General features: G+C 24.2%; 1 protein-coding gene across 1 annotated transcript; it reads left to right on the forward strand.

Annotated features, from left to right (window-relative positions):
* The first annotated feature begins 5,361 nt into the window (after positions 1-5,361).
* On the forward strand, positions 5,362-18,188 carry LOC145831499 (beta-parvin-like). The gene is made up of 10 exons (XM_082938775.1): positions 5,362-5,426; positions 6,753-6,907; positions 9,869-9,997; positions 10,384-10,501; positions 11,105-11,205; positions 11,949-12,022; positions 12,242-12,264; positions 12,553-12,683; positions 14,888-15,062; positions 17,130-18,188. Exons 1-10 carry the CDS (start codon positions 5,384-5,386, stop codon positions 17,228-17,230), a joined length of 1,050 nt encoding a protein of 349 aa, XP_082794901.1. The 5' UTR covers positions 5,362-5,383; the 3' UTR covers positions 17,231-18,188.
* The last annotated feature ends 1,451 nt before the right edge of the window (positions 18,189-19,639 follow it).

Consider the following 19,639-nt stretch of genomic DNA (forward strand, 5'->3'; position numbering starts at 1 on the left):
ATTTAGAGCGTTTGATTTAAAAGTTATAAAATAAATAGTATAATGCACCAGTATTTTTATGAATCAGTTGGACAAACAATCAAAAGATTTAAAAAAATAAGTTAAATGGTATTTATAAAATATATCTTGAAAGCTTAAAAAAGAACCAAATTAAAACAGTTATAAAAATAAAAAAGAAACTATTAACAAAAGAGAATTAGACATTTAAAACTCTTGCATGAAAAAATTACTAGTTATAACCAAAAGTCACTAGCTTTTGGTTTAATTAAAAAGACAAAAAAATGGTACAAAAATGTTTTAGTGCTTAATTACCATAAAAGTGTGAAAAGAATAAGTTTAGCATACTAAATCCAAAGTATACTCAATAACGTAATACAAAGTCAAAAAGATGAATATATTCGTATGTTCGTTTTGTAAGACTCGCTGAATCCAGTAATATATTATATCTTTTAAATTTATCTTTGTACTTAACCCAAATTATACAGACAAGTTTTTATTAACGTTGATTTATCATATTAATTTAACTTAAAAGTTATGAAGAGCAATATTAAACTATTTAAATAGTTAAAGGTTCAAAGTTTCTGTATAGGTTTAATATAATGAGTTTTAATATTTAAAAAAAAATTATCTAACTTAAGTCAAGATTTTCTAAATTAAAAACTATTTGCAAATAACTTGTGTTACCAAAAAAAATACTGTAGCTAATAAACTCAAAACAAAATTGTATTTGATAACAAACTTGTTAAAAAAAATCTAAATAAAACTGCCATTGTCTTGACAACTTTGTTCTGTAACATAAAATAACAAAAAGTTTATAAAATTTCTAACTTCACAAAAAAAATTTGAAAAATAGAAGCTACAAAACTTACTTGGTATCATGTAGTTTTAAAAAATTAAAATAAGTTTAAGAAGTTTACTTTAGAAGAACTTAAGAAAGTTTACTTTAAAGCATTATGCAGTATTGTTCTTACGAAATATACTTTAAAACTATTAAAAAATAACTGTGTTTTCTTAAGATAGTAGTTTTGATTATAAAATAAGCAAAAAACCGTTTTAGAAAAGTATTAATTTATTGTTTTATTTCTTTTATTAGCTCTTTTAGATTTTGAATGTTTAGAAAAAAAAATTATTTGATATTAGAAAAAAGTACTTAAGGTGAACTTTAGATATAAAACAGCTTAAAATATAATTCTTATTTTATATTTCATATGACCTGTACTCACTAAAACTTTTTTATAATATGCAAACAAAAATTTTTATAAACAATAAATTTTCTTGTAAAACATCTTACTTATACATCATCTATGTAATATTGAATAATAGAGGTAGCTTTTAATTTTATTATGTAGATTTAGTTAGTTTGATTAAGTTAAGATTGCAAATAAAAAAGTTTCAAAAATATGTATTACTAAAAACCTTAAAAATCTATTTTATAATGAACTTATTATTAGAAAAAACCTTAAGTAAACAAAATCTGAAAAACAAATGTATGATCAAATTATTCATTAGCAAATAGCAACTAATGCAAACTAAACAAAGCTAATAAAAAGATGAACAAAATAATAAATAATAAACGTTAATAATAAAATATAAAAAATGTTCACCTGAAATAAACCACAAATTATTTTTAAATAATAGGTGATAGAATAGAACATATCAGTTGAACTTGTTATACGTAACAATATGCGTCATTTAGTTACGTAACTCAGAAGAAAATAAACTCAAAATAAATTTAACCTTTTTTTAGCTTTTGATGAAGCTGTCATGATTAATTAATTAGCTTATTTTCTATAAGTTTAATACAACATTATTTTACACGTTTCAAAATTTGCCAATTTCTATAAAAAACTATATATACTAAGTATGTTCAATATTAAAATAAAACTAAAACAAAATACAATAGAGCAAATTTATTGAACTATATTGGTCTATGAAGCAATTTTTATAAAGTAGTTATTCAAAAATACATTTATAAATGAACTAAATCTGCAAACATATAGTAAACACGCTCTTTTTTATTTACAGTCTAAAATAAAACAAATGTTAAATAAAAGTAATAAATCATATAATAAATTTTTATAACAAATTTACATTTTTGTATAGCTTTATCAATAAAAAACTTTCGAGAATTTGAAAATACAACGATAAAACTAATGAAAAAAAAGTTGCTAGTAATCAACTGCAACAAGAAACTTCTAATTCACGTTTGTTTGATAAAATTGATTCGAATTAAAAAGAAATTAAAAAAGGATAAAAGTATCTATTAGTCTAAACGTTGTATACTTATTTCAATAGATATAACTAAATAAAAACAAATGCGACCAGCTTTTGTTTGTTTATATACGTAACAAACAGTGAAAAAAAGTCTTTTTTTTTCATTATTTTTAAATGCAGGCACAAACGACTTAAATATTTTTATTAGATAATTGTTTAAATAATTCAAAAACTTTAATTTGATAAAGCTGATTAAATTTCTTATAAAGGTTTGCAGATTTTAAAGTTTTTAGTTAAACCTCTAAACAAACTGTCTAAACAATTTAAAATTTATTTCTTATTGAAAAGTATAAGTCAAAACGTGTTCAAAAAATTATAACATGTTTTATGCCACAAATAATGTAAAAGATTAACAAGAAAACAAATTTTACTAAAAACGATATTACACTGTAATTTGGTGAACAATTAAATTCTAAAATTAAAAAACCAGCTAAACTTTTAGAAATTTTCAGAATATGTAAACTAAAGAATGTAGTCAAAATCTTTATGTACTTAATTATAAGTGTAAAAAATAAAATTTAGTTTTCAAAAGTAAAAGTTGTTACAATTGATTCTTATTAAAAACATCATTAGTTTTCATAGATTGAGTACTTTCAAATATTTTTGTTAGTATATAATCTATTAATTTTTATGTCAAGTACATAAAAATGTTAGCTTTGTTCATGAAGTTATATACTTTAAAATGTTTTTTATCACAAAAAAGGTAAATAAGTTCCAAGTAAAAACACATTCATTTAAAACGATATCACACCATGATTTTTTAAAACGGATGTTACGTCACGATATACTTGAAGCTGATTCTATAGCAACGGTAAAAAACATTTTGTAGAAAAAATTTCATTTAGCGTTTATACTTTACTAGGCGTGTGTAGATTTTTGTTTTCCAACTTGTAAAGAAAAGTCACATAGCGCTAATATTTTGTGGTTTTAGTGTAATTGAGCTTTTAAAAGTAAAAATTACAGGTCGTAAAACGATTTAAATATTTTTTTATAAAGTGTGTTATTTTCAAATAGAACTCTTTTTTTTACATAAACTATAGTTTTACTTTTGTAAAAAATGAGGTTTATATTTTGTATTTTTAAATCTATTTACGTTGTTTGTTTATTAATACTCGACTATTTACTTACATAAAGTCGTTAAAGAACATGTTATAAACAAATACTTTTTACTAACAAAAAAAAAGTTGAATTAGTCATTCAAAGTGATAATTGGGATGGAAATACTTTTGTTATGAACTAGCTTAGACCTTAATTAAGTAAATCAGTTTTCTTCAACCTTTTCAAAAGCCGTGCACACTAAATTACTGAAAAATAAGTTCTGTGAAAACTAGAAACATATCTAATTGTTACTAAGGATTTTTTTTTAATATTTTATGTGCTTTTGTATTTAAATAGCGGTTTAAAAACTGTTGTTGTACGTTATAGTTTTCTTTTTCTCATAGAATGGACAAAAAAAGCGTCATATAAAAAAAATACCTTACCAAGTTTTCTATGCGAAGTATAAAAACTTTCATTCACACTATTGTGCACAAGCGCACACTATTGTGCACACGTGCAAACTTTCACGACCACTGAAGTAAAAAGTGCACCACTTAAATGATATATAAGTTTACTACTCCTTATTAAAAAAAATGTTTCTTTAGAAAGCTAAAACAACTAAACAAATAAACAGTAGTTAGATTTAGTTTTTTTTTATTATAGAAACAAAAGTAAATAAATTAGTATTATACACGCTGTGTTATGGTTTTCTTACAGATATTTAATGATAACGTTTACATTTAATTTAGTTAAAATTACTAGCTAGTAATATACGTTCAATTTAAGAAATTTTCCTTAAAAAAGCGTTTGTTTATTTAAGTGATTTAACGTTTTGTTATATGTTTTAGCTGTAATTGCATTTCAAGGTTTGTTTTTTTTAATTTTAGTGGTAGTTTAATGTTAACAATAACAAGCTAATTAAGCTTACATTCCTTACTTAAGGCTTGTACTAATCAAAGATAGTTAATTCTTTTCTTTTAAATACTATTAATTTTGAAATATGTTTCAAAATCATATAACAGCACCATCTTTTAAAATAAAAAATTTAATACAGTATAAAAATATCTGATGTAAAGTAAGACGGAAACACTTTTCATCATTAACTCCATTACAAACTTATTAAGTGAAAATAGCTTCGCTAAATTTAGTTAATCGAATATTTTATATAATAGCAAATGTAAATTGGCTAAATTAAGCGAGCTTCTTTGATTTATTACATGAATGAAATTAAATGCATAGTAAAGTGTTTCCTTATAGAAATAATATTGAGAATGTTTTTATTTTTTCTTGCTATATAATTCATATTAGCTCAGAATATGCTTTTAATAGCCAATAGGCACTTCAATAGTCTTTTATCACTATGAACTTGTCTTTATTTCAAAACCAGTAAAGTATTATTTTTTTTCGATGCTGTTTGTTTCAATTTGTTAAAGTTTTTATTCATTGGAATTTAGTAAAAACTGTTTTTTTTTTGTATTTAAGCTATGGTAATATTTAAACTTAGATAATTTAAATAAATCTAGGTAAATTTGCTATGATTTTATTTTACTTTATTTAAATCAAAGTTTTGTTTAGTAAATATTTATTTGTTTATACTTCAAAGAGTAAAAATATGTTTATTAATCTTACTTGTTGTTATGATCTACTTTTAAGTAAAAAAAATGCCACTTATTTTATTGCAGTATTGCACAGTTTTTTCCTTAATTTATTTGTTATATAATCGTATCAAAAATATTTAATATTAATTTATATCTCTGCAAACATAAAATAATTATGTTTTTAAAACTTGTTTTCAAAAAATTTATGTTGCACTTTTTTGCATTGTTGTCAAAACTGTGCTTTGAATGTTATAATTTCGCGAGAATGTTATGGTCAAAGTTAGTTTTTATAAAAAATAAAATATTTTTTTATTGTATCTCAATGTAATTTTTAGTTTTTTTTTGTAAATACCAAACAGTTCAGTTATACAGCTCATAGTTTAAAGTACTTATTTTTAAATATAAACATAAAATATGCAATTATACAATAATCAAGACGTAATAGTTTTTTTACAGATCAGTTTTATTTTATTATGACGTCACATTGGAACCAGTGGACCGGAGCAGCTTTGCAGTGTTAGTAGAGTTGTGTAAAAAAATAGTTCCAGCAAAATAAAATACTTCATTGTAAGAAATATTCATTCGTGTGTTCATGAATGTTATACTAACTAGCTTTTAAATACGGTTGGACTATTTTAAATGATCTGAATTAAACTTCATGCTATATGAGATTTAATTTAAAATGAACTAATACACAAGTAATTATATAAGTAAATATTTTGTAGTGATTACCTTATTAGATTGTTATTAATGTAATTAGCTAATTAAGAAGTTAAGAGAAAAATAAATAATTTGGACGTAAGCCTAATGTTTTTTATTAATGTTTTATAATGATGCTTAAAAGAACAACAAATAAGAAAATCGTTTATGTTGATCGTTGGTATGTTCAGTCTATTTAAAAACTGATTTTATACTGCAAGCAAAAGTGGTTAAAGAATATTATTTACCTAAGCTGTATCCAAAACTCACTAAAATGCAAGTTTAAAAATACAAAACTAGTAATTTGTGTTATAAGCTTTATATATGGAACAACTAAATAAACTATGATATTAGGAAACGAATCGTTCTAAATAGTTTTGTAAACTATCAAACATTCATAACTACAAGATGTAAAATTTTGTATATGTACCGTTTTTTTGGTTACCAGATATAAACACGAGTTTAAAATTTATAAGAAGTATATTGTTGTACGATTGTTTAATAGCTTAAGTTTAGACAAAAGCAATTAAAGATAGAAATAAAGATAAAAGATAGAAAGGAAAGTAAACTACTTTTTTTCCTCATAAGAGGTAAACTGCTTAAATTATATCATAAACTTTATAAATAAATTGTCAAAGCTAATTTTAGTAACATTTTTATTATTAAAATCATATTTTCTCTCAGTAAAACAAAATAAAACTAACTAATTATTTTTTACTTCCGATGCTGTGTATATATTACAATTTATTACAAGACGTAGACAAATCACAACGAGAGGAAGATAAATAACTTTATATAAGATAAAATACAGTTTATTGAACAATAAAAAAAACCGCTCAAGATATTTGCTCGTAAGACCTGGTGCACAAAAAACCTTTTGGTTATCGGGTCGCACAGCAATACCTTTTAACGTCATGTCTAGAATAGGAATAAAATACATTTTCTTACATGCTAAAAAGTGTAAATTTTAAAATATTTTACATTTAACTTGTAAATAAAAATGGGCAAACTAAATATCTTGTATGCTACTAAGTTTCGGTTAAATTGTTATTGTAATATATATTTCAGTTTTGCTCTGATCTTTGTTAACAAACGCTGAAATTTATAGTTTCGAATAGTAATATTGTTTTTATAATTTTCCAGTGCAAGATGTCGACTCATCGCAACGAGTGGAAGATTTCAACGAGGATCAGACAGACGACTACAATCTGGCCGACTTTGTTCTGGAGGAGGGAGAGGAGAAAAGATTCGTCGACAAGCAGGGGTTGAGACATCCGAGTGTAATCGAACTTAAAGAAGTTTGTCGAAACTTATTTTATTACGAAATATTTTATTTATTTACAGACAGAGATTGAGAAACCCAGTTTAATTGAACTTAAAGAAGTTTGTTGAAACTTGTTTTATTATGAAATATTTTATTTATTTACAGACAGGAATTGATGCACGTCAGTGTAATTGAACTTAAAGAAGTTTGTTGAAACTTATTTTATTATGAAATATTTTATTTATTTACAGACAGGAATTGATGCACGTCAGTGTAATTGAACTTAAAGAAGTTTGTTGAAACTTATTTTATTATGAAATATTTTATTTATTTACAAACAGGAATTGATGCACGTCAGTGTAATTGAACTTAAAGAAGTTTGTTGAAACTTATTTTATTATGAAATATTTTATTTATTTACAGACAGGAATTGATGCACGTCAGTGTAATTGAACTTAAAGAAGTTTGTTGAAACTTATTTTATTATGAAATATTTTATTTATTTACAAACAGGAATTGATGCACGTCAGTGTAATTGAACTTAAAGAAGTTTGTTGAAACGTATTTTATTATGAAATATTTTATTTATTTACAGACAGGAATTGATGCACGTCAGTGTAATTGAACTTAAAGAAGTTTGTTGAAACTTATTTTATTATGAAATATTTTATTTATTTACAGACAGGAATTGATGCACGCCAGTGTATTTGAACTTAAAGAAGTTTGTTGAAACTTATTTTATTATGAAATATTTTATTTATTTACAAACAGAAATTGATGCACGTCAGTGTAATTGAACTTAAAGAAGTTTGTTGAAACTTATTTTATTATGAAATATTTTATTTATTTACAAACAGGAATTGATGCACGTCAGTGTAATTGAACTTAAAGAAGTTTGTTGAAACGTATTTTATTATGAAATATTTTATTTATTTACAGACAGGAATTGATGCACGTCAGTGTAATTGAACTTAAAGAAGTTTGTTGAAAAGTGTTTTATTATGAAATATTTTATTTATTTACAGACAGGAATTGATGCACGTCAGTGTAATTGAACTTAAAGAAGTTTGTTGAAAAGTGTTTTATTATGAAATATTTTATTTATTTACAGACAGGAATTGATGCACGTCAGTGTAATTGAACTTAAAGAAGTTTGTTGAAACTTATTTTATTATGAAATATTTTATTTATTTACAGACAGGAATTGATGCACGTCAGTGTAATTGAACTTAAAGAAGTTAGTTGAAACATATTTTATTATGAAATATTTTATTTATTTACAGACAGGAATTGATGCACGTCAGTGTAATTGAACTTAAAGAAGTTTGTTGAAACTTATTTTATTATGAAATATTTTATTTATTTACAGACAGGAATTGATGCACGTCAGTGTAATTGAACTTAAAGAAGTTTGTTGAAACTTGTTTTATTATGAAATATTTTATTTATTTACAGACAGGAATTGATGCACGTCAGTGTAATTGAACTTAAAGAAGTTTGTTGAAACTTATTTTATTATGAAATATTTTATTTATTTACAGACAGGAATTGATGCACGTCAGTGTAATTGAACTTAAAGAAGTTTGTTGAAACTTATTTTATTATGAAATATTTTATTTATTTACAGACAGGAATTGATGCACGTCAGTGTAATTGAACTTAAAGAAGTTTGTTGAAACTTATTTTATTATGAAATATTTTATTTATTTACAAACAGGAATTGATGCACGTCAGTGTAATTGAACTTAAAGAAGTTTGTTGAAACGTATTTTATTATGAAATATTTTATTTATTTACAGACAGGAATTGATGCACGTCAGTGTAATTGAACTTAAAGAAGTTTGTTGAAACTTGTTTTATTATGAAATATTTTATTTATTTACAAACAGGAATTGATGCACGTCAGTGTAATTGAACTTAAAGAAGTTTGTTGAAACTTATTTTATTATGAAATATTTTATTTATTTACAGACAGGAATTGATGCACGTCAGTGTAATTGAAATTAAAGAAGTTTGTTGAAACTTATTTTATTATGAAATATTTTATTTATTTACAGACAGGAATTGATGCACGTCAGTGTAATTGAACTTAAAGAAGTTAGTTGAAACATATTTTATTATGAAATATTTTATTTATTTACAAACAGGAATTGATGCACGTCAGTGTAATTGAACTTAAAGAAGTTTGTTGAAAAGTATTTTATTATGAAATATTTTATTTATTTACAGACAGGAATTGATGCACGTCAGTGTAATTGAACTTAAAGAAGTTTGTTGAAACGTATTTTATTATAAAATATTTTATTTATTTACAAACAGGAATTGATGCACGTCAGTGTAATTGAACTTAAAGAAGTTTGTTGAAACTTATTTTATTATGAAATATTTTATTTATTTACAAACAGGAATTGATGCACGTCAGTGTAATTGAACTTAAAGAAGTTTGTTGAAACGCATTTTATTGTGAAATATTTTATTTATTTACAGACAGGAACTGAGGCACCCTAGTGTAATTGAACTTAAAGAAGTTTGTTGAAACTTATTTTTTTATGAAATATTTTATTTATTTACAAACAGAAATTGAGAGATTTAAGGGTAACTGAACTAAAAGAAGTTTGTTGAAACGTATTTTATTATGAAATATTTTATTTATTTACAGACAGGAATTGAGGCATCCCAGTGTAATTGAACTAAAAGAAGTTTGTTGAAACGTATTTTATTATGAAATAGTTTCTTTATTTATGAAGAGTTGTTGAGGCATCTAATTGTTTAAGAGCTTAAAAATGTATTTACAAACAAAATTAATAAAAACAAAGAATTTTAAGCATGGATTAGGCCACCTCAGTGTTATTGAACTTAAAAAAGTTTATTAAACAGTTTTAGTATGTTGTTTGTTGATAAGCAGGTTTATAATGCAACAAAATTTAAAGATCACTACTTTTATTAACACTTAAACTGTGTCACAAGACTTCAATTTTAACATTTTATTTTAAAGGTTTTAGCAAACTGGATCACAACAACGTTGGAGCACCAGAGAATAATTGTGAAAAATTTACAAGAAGACTTGTTTGACGGGCAAGTTTTGCAGAAGCTGATTGAACACTATGCTAAAATTGTATTGAAAGTTAGAATATTTAAGTAATAGAGTTAAACAAGATACAATAGCTCCATATAATAAGATGTTCAAAGTTATATTTTACAGTTATGTGTTAATACTCAGTAAAAACTTTGCAATAAAACAAAGTTTCGGTCTTGAATTTAAGATTGTATGAAAACAACTTATGTTTTTTAAAAGCATAACTTAGCAAGTATTGCAACAATTAATAACTAAAAAGTATGTTTTATTCATAATAACTTAACTATTACAAAAATATACTTTGATAAACTCCCAAAACTTATTAACACGTCTTCTATGTTTACTCATAAATTTTCTAAATTAGAATTTATTTTATTTTTTTTTTGTGAAAACATTTTGTAAATTTTTCTGTTACTTCAAACACTAAATTGTAGGTATCAGAAGTAACAATGACTGCAGCAAAACAGAAAGAAAAACTATCTGCCGTGTTAACCGCTATAAACCAACAATTAGATTTCAGTAAGCTTGACGATATAAAATGGACCGTAGATTGTTAGTATACTTTATACATCTTTTATTTAAACATTTTCGCTAACATGACTTGTACTGTTTAAAGGTTTACCGAAATATAATATTTTCTAATGCGTGTTAAACGTAACAATTTGGTATTTTAAAAACCGAAAAATAAAACATTGGTAGAGAAAAAACTTATTAGTTATTCATTTGAGTGTTTATCTTACCAGTGGGTTAATGTTAGAATTTATGCTTACACATTATAGCATGGTTAAAAAGTTTTTAAGGGGTAAATATTTTTTTGTAATTCAAAATAGTTTTCAGTAATCCACGCAAACGTATAATAGATATATTGCACTTATTTGTTACAATTGGTAAATATTTATAATATTGCTAACGATAAAAGTTCTCAGAATTTAATACCTAAGAAAAATATAAAAATTATTTTATAAATTTATTTCAATATATAATTCATATTTATAGTACTCCAAGCAAAATACATGGTAAAAATTTTACGTTTATTTGTTTCAATTATTAAATATTCAGAATTTTTAAAACATATAAACTATGTCTTTGCTTAGCATGCTATCTTTAAAATATACATTATATGTATATTTTTTAAATAAAATTCATATTTTTCAGTGATCCACGCAAAAGACATGGTAGCAATCTTACATTTGCTTGTTTCCATTGCCAAACACTACAGAGCTCCCATTAGACTACCTGAAAATGTTACTCTTAGGGTTTGAAGTTTTATTAGAATATCATTATCACTTTATATACAACTTTTAATGCATTTTCTACTTGAAAGCTAAACCATTTGAGTGTAATGTTACAAGCTTCAAAAATGTTTTAAACCGTTATAAAAAAAAATTAACAAAAGAAAACGCAAAAAGTTCATTTGTTTTTTTTTTCGTGAACTTGATGACTGATAGAAAATTGGAGTTTAATAAAAAGTATTTTGTTTAATACTCTAAAGAAATTTTTTAAACATGTCATAAGCAATCGTTTCTTACACAAAATATACTTGTTATAAATAAACTTAAAGACACTAACAGTTTATTTGATTTCTAGTTTGATACAAAAAATATTAAGCACCTTTTTATTGACGGTAGTAACGCTAGATACACGTTGCAAAAACTAACTGTTTAAAAAAAATTGAAACTTAAAAAAATTGAGATCTTAACAGCTTTCCTTAACTTAAACAATCAATTAACGAATTTGCTCACTAACAGCGTTTAATATTATAATGTTATAGTAAACTATTAACTGTTAAAGGTAACGCTTAATGGTAGTAACACTAACAATAAGTTTTTAAGAAATGTACTATTTATAAAATAAGCTTAAAGACGTCCAAAAATTAAAAAAAAAATAGTCACTACATTTATTTTACTAGCTTGTATCATTAACAGCGAATGTTGATATATTTTTCGAGTATATTACTAATTTTTGGAGACAATACTACTTAAAACTTTTATTTTTAAAGGTGGTTACAGTTCGCAAAATACACGGACAGTTAGAGCACAATTCATTGGAAGAACAAATCACTTCAAACAGAGAGTAAGTTAAAACAAACCTATTAGCTCAAACATTACTATCACAAACTGAAGTATACACATTGGTTTATTCATTGTAAAATTCATTCCCTTTTTTTTAAAAAAGTAAAAACATAAAACATCTTCAACCTAAAAGTTAACTCAAAAATTTTAAAGTTAAACACTTTTGCTTATTATTATACTAATTCTTATTATATTTTTATAAAAAAAATAATTATTTCAGAGATATGGTTCGTGGAGCAAATGGTAAGTTTATTTGATTTCTTTTTTGAATAAATTTAATTAAAATTAGTTTCAAACAATAATATTCATTTTAATTTTCTTATGAAATTAGATATCTAAAACAGAAAAAGAACCATTTGACGCTTTGTTTTTGTTTTTTTAGAAAGTTTATATTAAAAGTTAGTCTAGTTATTATTTGTAACATTTTACATTTTTAAGAGTATAAAAAAAAGCTTACGATTAATAACATAGTAAACTCTAAAGTATAATTTAGTATATTAAGTATAATTTACATTATATTTCTATTTACAGAAGAAGATGCTTTCGACGCCTTGTTCAGACTCAAGCCCGAGAAACTGGAAGTTGTGAAAAAATCTTTAATTGATTTCGCCAACAGACATTTAACATTGGTGCAAGTTAAATGTACCGACATAAACACACAGGTACATAATAAATATAATATATTTATATAAAAATTAATTTTTGAATTTTGTGCAAATTAAATGTACTTACATAAGCATATAAGTTTTATTTATCATTTGTACTTACTTTATTTAAAATAGAAATAAATACTTGACTTTAGTGCAAGTTAAATGTACAGACATAAACACACAGGTTTGTTATATTTCGAACATGCTTATATTAGAATAAATATTTGAATTTGGTCAAGTTAAATGTACAGATATAAGCACACATGTCTGTTATATTTCGAATATTTTCTTCAAAAGAAAGATAAACATTTAACTGAATTACAAATTTAATATATGCGAATTTAGATACACAAGTTTGTTGTTTTTAAATCTGTCAGCTAAGAAATTTAGACGCTTATAATTCTAATTCTTAGGCTTCAACAATTTAATTACTTTTATCTTAAGTTTAATTTTGCAGGATAAAAAGGGTCAGGAATAAGGGTATAGACTAAAAATTTTAGTTAAAAATAGTTTTTGACAAGTTATTATTGGCAAATGATATACTTATTTGTTTACCTTATTTGAATAATGAATGAATGAAAAAATTTCTAAAACCTAACAACTGCAGCCGATCCTTCTTTAATTTCTTTATGTGAAGTAAAACTGGAAATATCAACTCTTTTAGTTTTGAAACTACAGTTTTGTTTGATTACAAGTTTTGAGATTATTTACAAATATAAAACTCAAGTACATCAAGTGATAGCTTGGTAAAATACTTTAGAGTCATTAAAAAAAAATTTTATTCAACTACGTCTTTCAAACGTTTTGCAGAAAAGCAAAACCATACTACGTCAAGGCTGAAGCGTTATGACATCATAGAGCAGTGCTTAATCTGGGGTATATTTATCCCTTGGGGTAAATTCTTTTGTATCAAAGGGTAAATTTTCTTGATTACAATTTATGTAAATTTATGTTTATCAATTGTCTCTTTTATTTATAGGTAAGTATTTAAATGTGTTTTTTATCAAATAAAAACCAAATACAGTAAGCTTAGTATTCATAAAACTTTTTTTTTCTCCTTAAAACTAGTAAAGATATTTTTATGGGGGTAGATTTGGTAACTTACTTCTATAAGGGGTAAAATGTAAGAAAAGGATTAAGAGCTCTTGTCAAAGAGGGTAGAAAACGTGATTAGAACTCAACTTTTTCTTTAAAAAAGTATGCACTGTACGGTGCATCTGTTGCCCCTCAAAAATGATAATTTCAGAACTTCGCTTAGTAAAGTTTTTGACGTTGGATCATAATACAAATAGACAGCACAAAAAAATTAGCTTCCTAGCTTTAAGCCTGCTGAAGCAAATTAATTTTGAAAATTTTTCCTTATATCGGTATATTTAATAAGAGTAAAAAACTATTTCATTAACAATTCATTTTTTCCTACGTTTTTTGAGATAATTACCGAATACTGTTAGGAAATGTTTCTTGCCATATTTAGAACATTGTATATAAACAGAGTTTGAAAACATGAAAAATAAAAATTTTATGCAAAAATAACAAAAAAAATAAATTTTATTTTTTTATTATTATTTATTTCGTTTGTACAGAATGTTCTAAATATGGCAAGGAACATTTCTTAACCGTTTCAGGTAATTATCTAAAAAAACGTAGGAAAAAATAAATTGCTAATGAAATAGTTTTTTACTCTTATTAAATATACCGGTATAAAGCAAAATTTTTATAAATCATTTTCTCCAGCAGGCTTAAAGCTAGGAAGCTAATTTTTTTTTTGTGCTGTCTGTTTATGGGATTTTCCAACGTCAAAAAATTTACTAAGCGAAATTTTACGGCCGAGGCAAAAGATGCACCTAAATATGCAGTCATGTTGAAATTCACAAATAAAAGTCGAACATTTTAGCTAGATTCAACTGTTATATAATGTATGTTAGTTATTAACCCTATAAAGTATTTAATTTAACCATATAATATTTCACACTTCTAACTAAAATGATTGAACACAAAAAAGTGTAAACGAAAACTGAAAAAAAAACAAAAACTTTTAAGTTTACAGATTTCGTATATTTATATATATTTACAGTTTTCAGACGTTGTTTTTCTGATATTCCTGATGGGAATGCTTGAAGACTACTTCGTTCCGTTGTACTTAAAAAAAGACAACTTAAACCAAAAATTGAAAACTTTACAGATTTCTTAAAATTTCAAACCCTGTTTTTTTACAGTTTTCTGACGGTGTTTTCCTGATATTCCTGATGGGATTGCTTGAAGACTACTTCGTACCCTTGTACCTGTACGACGCCTCGCCGGAAACTTTCGAGGGTAAAGTTAAGAACATTAAGCTTGCTTTCGACTTGATGGTTGACGCTGGAATGCCTGCACCGAGTTCCATTCCTGAAGGTAATTGTTTATTTGTTACGCAACATTAATTATGTAAGTAATCAAATGTAGTAATGTAAAGATTTGTAAATAATAAATGTAGTGTAAATAATATTATTATTAATATTAAAATTTTGAAATGATGATTGATGCTGGAATGACCCACTTTCTATTCCCGAAGTCTTTTTGTAGAAACTCACTTAAATATTAAAAAAGTCTTTTGGTGAGATCTTTGTGAGCTTTATAAAACTGGGTTGGTCCTTTAAGTTGTTTGAAATTTTTTTAAATGCAAATTTACGCCGATTGTACCAAGCGAGAAAATATCATTTAAGCATCTTTAGCACGGTTTACAAGTTTATGTAACATTAACTAGTTTAACATTACTAGTTTATTTATTTTATTTAAATTTAATTGTTTAAATGCTATTTTCCATGACTGTCACATATCTTTTTTTAGATTTATTTAAGCACTGACGAGGTCTTTGACCGAAACTTAGTTTGTAAAATAATTTTGAAAGAATAAATATGTTACAAGTTTATGTAACATTTAGTTTCATAAAATTTTAAACTAAATCTGACGTCAAGACATCAACATCTTTAAGTATATGATCTAATAAATGTACGTTAAAACTACAACTATTAGTAGCTGATTAGCACATATTTCAAAAATATTCTATTTCACCTTTTTCTCCTAGTCAAGTTTTATGCTTTTGAACAAACAGTATTGTTGTAAAAGAAAACAACTCATATTATGTTATAAATTTGCAAATTAAGTTATGGCGTTTTAGAGCTCACAACAAAATAATACTAAGAATGAATAATTATTTACCCTAACAAATTTTTTTTATAGCTAAAATGCAGTCAAAAAGTGTAAGTGCTAAAAAAGTTAATTTAAAGCTTGCCTTGTTGTTTCTTTTAACCAGTTTCCTTATTAACAAAACGTTAAGCGTAGTTTGACTTAATATTTGTTGATATATAGTTAACAACAGTGGCGTAGCGTGGTATTTTGGTCAGGGGGTGCTCAAATTTTTTTCTCAAAAAATCCTCATAATTAAAACTTTTGTAATAAGCTATAAAAAAACTTTTTATAAGTAATATAATTGAAAAAAATTTAATAAGTAAAATAAGTTCGTTAACTGTTTTAAAAAATATTTGTATATTACAAAATTAAACAATTAAATAAAAGTACAAATTTCATTAAAATTACTTATACTTGCAAAAATGTAAACTTACTAAATAAAAATTGTTTTAATTACTCATAGTAAACTTTATATCTTTAAAAATTAATATATTCAATAAAACGAAAGTACCTGTTTTATTTACAAAAAAAAATATCAATCTCTTTAATATACAATACAACAGTGATAACAACACCTCATTGCACATAATTTTAATAAAGTTACACAGAATTAAAATATACCAACTTTATAACTGCTATTACAGTTTATTACAACTTTGTAAAATAGTTAAAAGTATATTTTTTAAATTTAATTCATTTGATTGTATTTGTTTAAAATAAAAATCACAAACAAAGTTTATTTCTCATTGGCCGACACGCTCATCTTGTATGTTTACAAAAATAAAGTTCAAAAAACTAGCAGTAGTATTAACAATGTAGCATAAAAAAAAAATTGTAAAATTGTTTAATTTTTCTTTAAGCGTGACGTATTTTTGTAAACTTTTTGTAGAAAAATAAACTGCCATAAGGTTATACTCCAGCGGTGCGCTACATTAATTGCGTACTTTTAGGTATAAATTCTTATGAAGTTAATGAACTTATAAAATTTTTCCTAATGGAGTTTTTCATCAACATCGGTGCGCGTTTGCAATTACGCACCGAATCAGTACATTGAGTAATAAAATGTACTTTCCTAACTTGTCACTAATTGGGATTCAAAATTTCGTTTAACTTTTTGAATACTTGATAAACATAGTTGAAAAAAGGCAAATTAAGCAGAAAAAATAAACTATAAAGGATAAAGATATTACATTCTTTTTTTTACATTTTTCTTTTTTTTGGGTGGCACGCATGCGCCAGTGTCCCTCCCCACGCTACCCCCCTGGTTAACAATCTAAATGTTTTTTACAGACATAGCAAAATGTGAACTGAAAGCAACTTTGAGGGTTTTGTACAGCTTGTTTACAAAGTACAAGCACAAACAAGCTAAACAAAGAGTAGTACAGGCTTGACTCGAAAGTATACTGTTAGTAAAACATTCTGCGTAATTTAAACAAGTTGTTTTAAATTTTGTAAAACTTAAGTGCAACCTAAGCACTAAAATTTGTGGTTGAATGTTATTTAAACACTTAGTTTTTTAAACTGTTTAAACTTTTGTACTGAACTTTTAAAAAAAGACTGAATTTTATATATCTTCCTAGAGACGAAATGTTTAAATGTTGCTTTTATATCTGTTATCTTATTTATCATTTGTTGCATTTTTTATTTATTTAATAAAGAATAAAAATAAAACATAAAACAGTCAATAGTTGTAAAAAGGTTTTAGCTTTCTCAAAGTATCATTGAACTCATAATTTTTAAGAGTTCTCAGTACTTTATATTTTTAAAACATTTAAAAGGCAAGATATAAAACTTTGTTATTTTATATTTATTAAATAAAAATAAATTTGAGCAAAATTTCAAAAATATTCTCTAACTGTATTGTTGTGTATTTATAGTTATTTATCAGCAAGCATTTGTATTAAAACACAAGTTACGTTGTTTTTTTGTTTACTGCACACTTATTTTTTGCCTAATATACCTTCTATTAAATAGAAACTATTTACGTTAAAATATTAAACATAGTTTGCAATATCATACGTGGTGAGCTATTCTTAATTGTTGATGCTAACCGGTTTAAAAAACGTCGGTTTTGAAAAACCTTTAATAAAAAAAATTAGTTTTACTCCTCTTCTAGAGTGTTTTTAACTGAAAATATTAGTAGTAAAATAAGTCTTCGTTTTAAAGTTTTAATTTTTTTTAATTAATACTGTTAAGTTTAAAACTCAGATTTATTAAAATTTATATTATTAAAACGGTTTATTAAACTTTATAAAACTAAAACAAAATTTAATAAAAATTTTTTGTGCAAATGTTTTGATACTTTTTGTTTACTTACTATGCTATTTCAATACTCGTATAAATTCTAAATTCGATTCAATAAAACAAATTGAGTTTATCGTGGTTTAAATTATCGTTTGAAATATCATGTAAAGTTTTATAAAACCTTCACAACTACAAATTATTTTTGCATTAAATTTATAAAAAAATGCAACTTTAACATTTTTCACAACCCACATAAACCAAATATTGTTTGAACAGTATTGAATATAATTAAATTAAAAAATAACAATACTTAAAATTAAATAAGCTCAATAACAATCAGTTTGTTTTTTTATTAAAATATATAAATTTTGCACACAAATTAAATGTATTTTTATTATCTTTTTATTCATGAATTTAATATATGAACAATTATACAGTTTTAAATAAAGTTTAAAATATAAAAAAGTAAATTTTCTGAAATACCTTAATTAAGCTTCTTAAAGCAAACAAGTAAACTAAAAAGTTGTATTAAAATCTACTTTTACAACTTTAAAATAACATAAATATCAGTATTTAAAGTTGAGTATTTATATTTTTGTATTATCAAAACACTCATAAGTTACTTTTCAAAACAAAATGTATGCAAATTTAAGTTAAGAATAACTTATTTTAAAATTTTTAGTTGTAGTCCATTCATTATTTTAATCATAGCTAAAACTTTATAAATTTATGACTTTTAAAACGTTTTAAATAAAAAAAAAAGTTAAGAAAATATTTGGATTTATGCACTAACTAACTACGTAATTACGTATAAGACAATAAATTCCAACGTTTATTTTGTTTTATTAAAATGTATTTATTACGAAATAATTATAGACTACGTCAGAGAAGAAATTTTCTGTAAACAGTATTAATTCACTTCTTACCTATTTAAAATATTTATTTAAAACGTTTTTGTTTTTATGACCTTTAGCTATTTCCTTCTATCAATGTTCGTATGTATTGCTTATACAAAATTTAAATTCTAATTAATAATTCAAAAGTATTTCTTGGTTACCAAATAATTTTGAATACACATTGCTTACAAACCATTTGTAAAACTACAAAAAATAAAAAAACATTATCAAAGGTTGATTGTTTTTATTTTTGTATACTACAAAACACTCATAAGTTACTTTTCAAAAACAAAGTATATGCAAATTTGAGTTAAGAATAATCTATTTTAAAGTTTTTGGATGTAGAGTATTCATTATTTTTATTTTAGCTAAGAATTTACAAATTTCTGACTCTTAAAACAGTTTAAAATAAAAAAGTAAATGTGAAACATCATTTAGATTTATGTAATAGATTAACTACGTAGAAGTCAAGCGTTGATTTTGTTTGATAAAAATGCATCTATTACGAAATAAGTTGTAACTACGTCAGAGAAGAAACTTTCTGTAAACAGTATAAATTTAATTCCTACTTACTCAAAATATTTACTTAAAACGTTTTTGTTTTTATGACAATTAGCTATTTCCTTCTATCAATGTTCGTATGTATTGCTTTTACAAAAC

The sequence above is a fragment of the Thalia democratica genome, chromosome 3 (genome assembly GCF_965202585.1).
Source record: "Thalia democratica chromosome 3, ktThaDemo2.hap1.1, whole genome shotgun sequence".
Taxonomy (NCBI): Eukaryota; Metazoa; Chordata; class Thaliacea; order Salpida; family Salpidae; genus Thalia; species Thalia democratica.

What these genes read in the sequence shown, in the direction of transcription:
- LOC145831499 (XM_082938775.1), top strand. Translation starts at nt 5,384, where the DNA reads ATGACGTCACATTGGAACCAGTGGACCGGAGCAGCTTTGCAGT. An exon ending in GACCGGAGCAGCTTTGCAGT is followed by an intron (nt 5,427 to 6,752) that starts GTTAGTAGAGTT and finishes ATAATTTTCCAG; the next exon opens with TGCAAGATGTCGACTCATCG. An exon ending in TATGGTTCGTGGAGCAAATG is followed by an intron (nt 12,265 to 12,552) that starts GTAAGTTTATTT and finishes TTCTATTTACAG; the next exon opens with AAGAAGATGCTTTCGACGCC.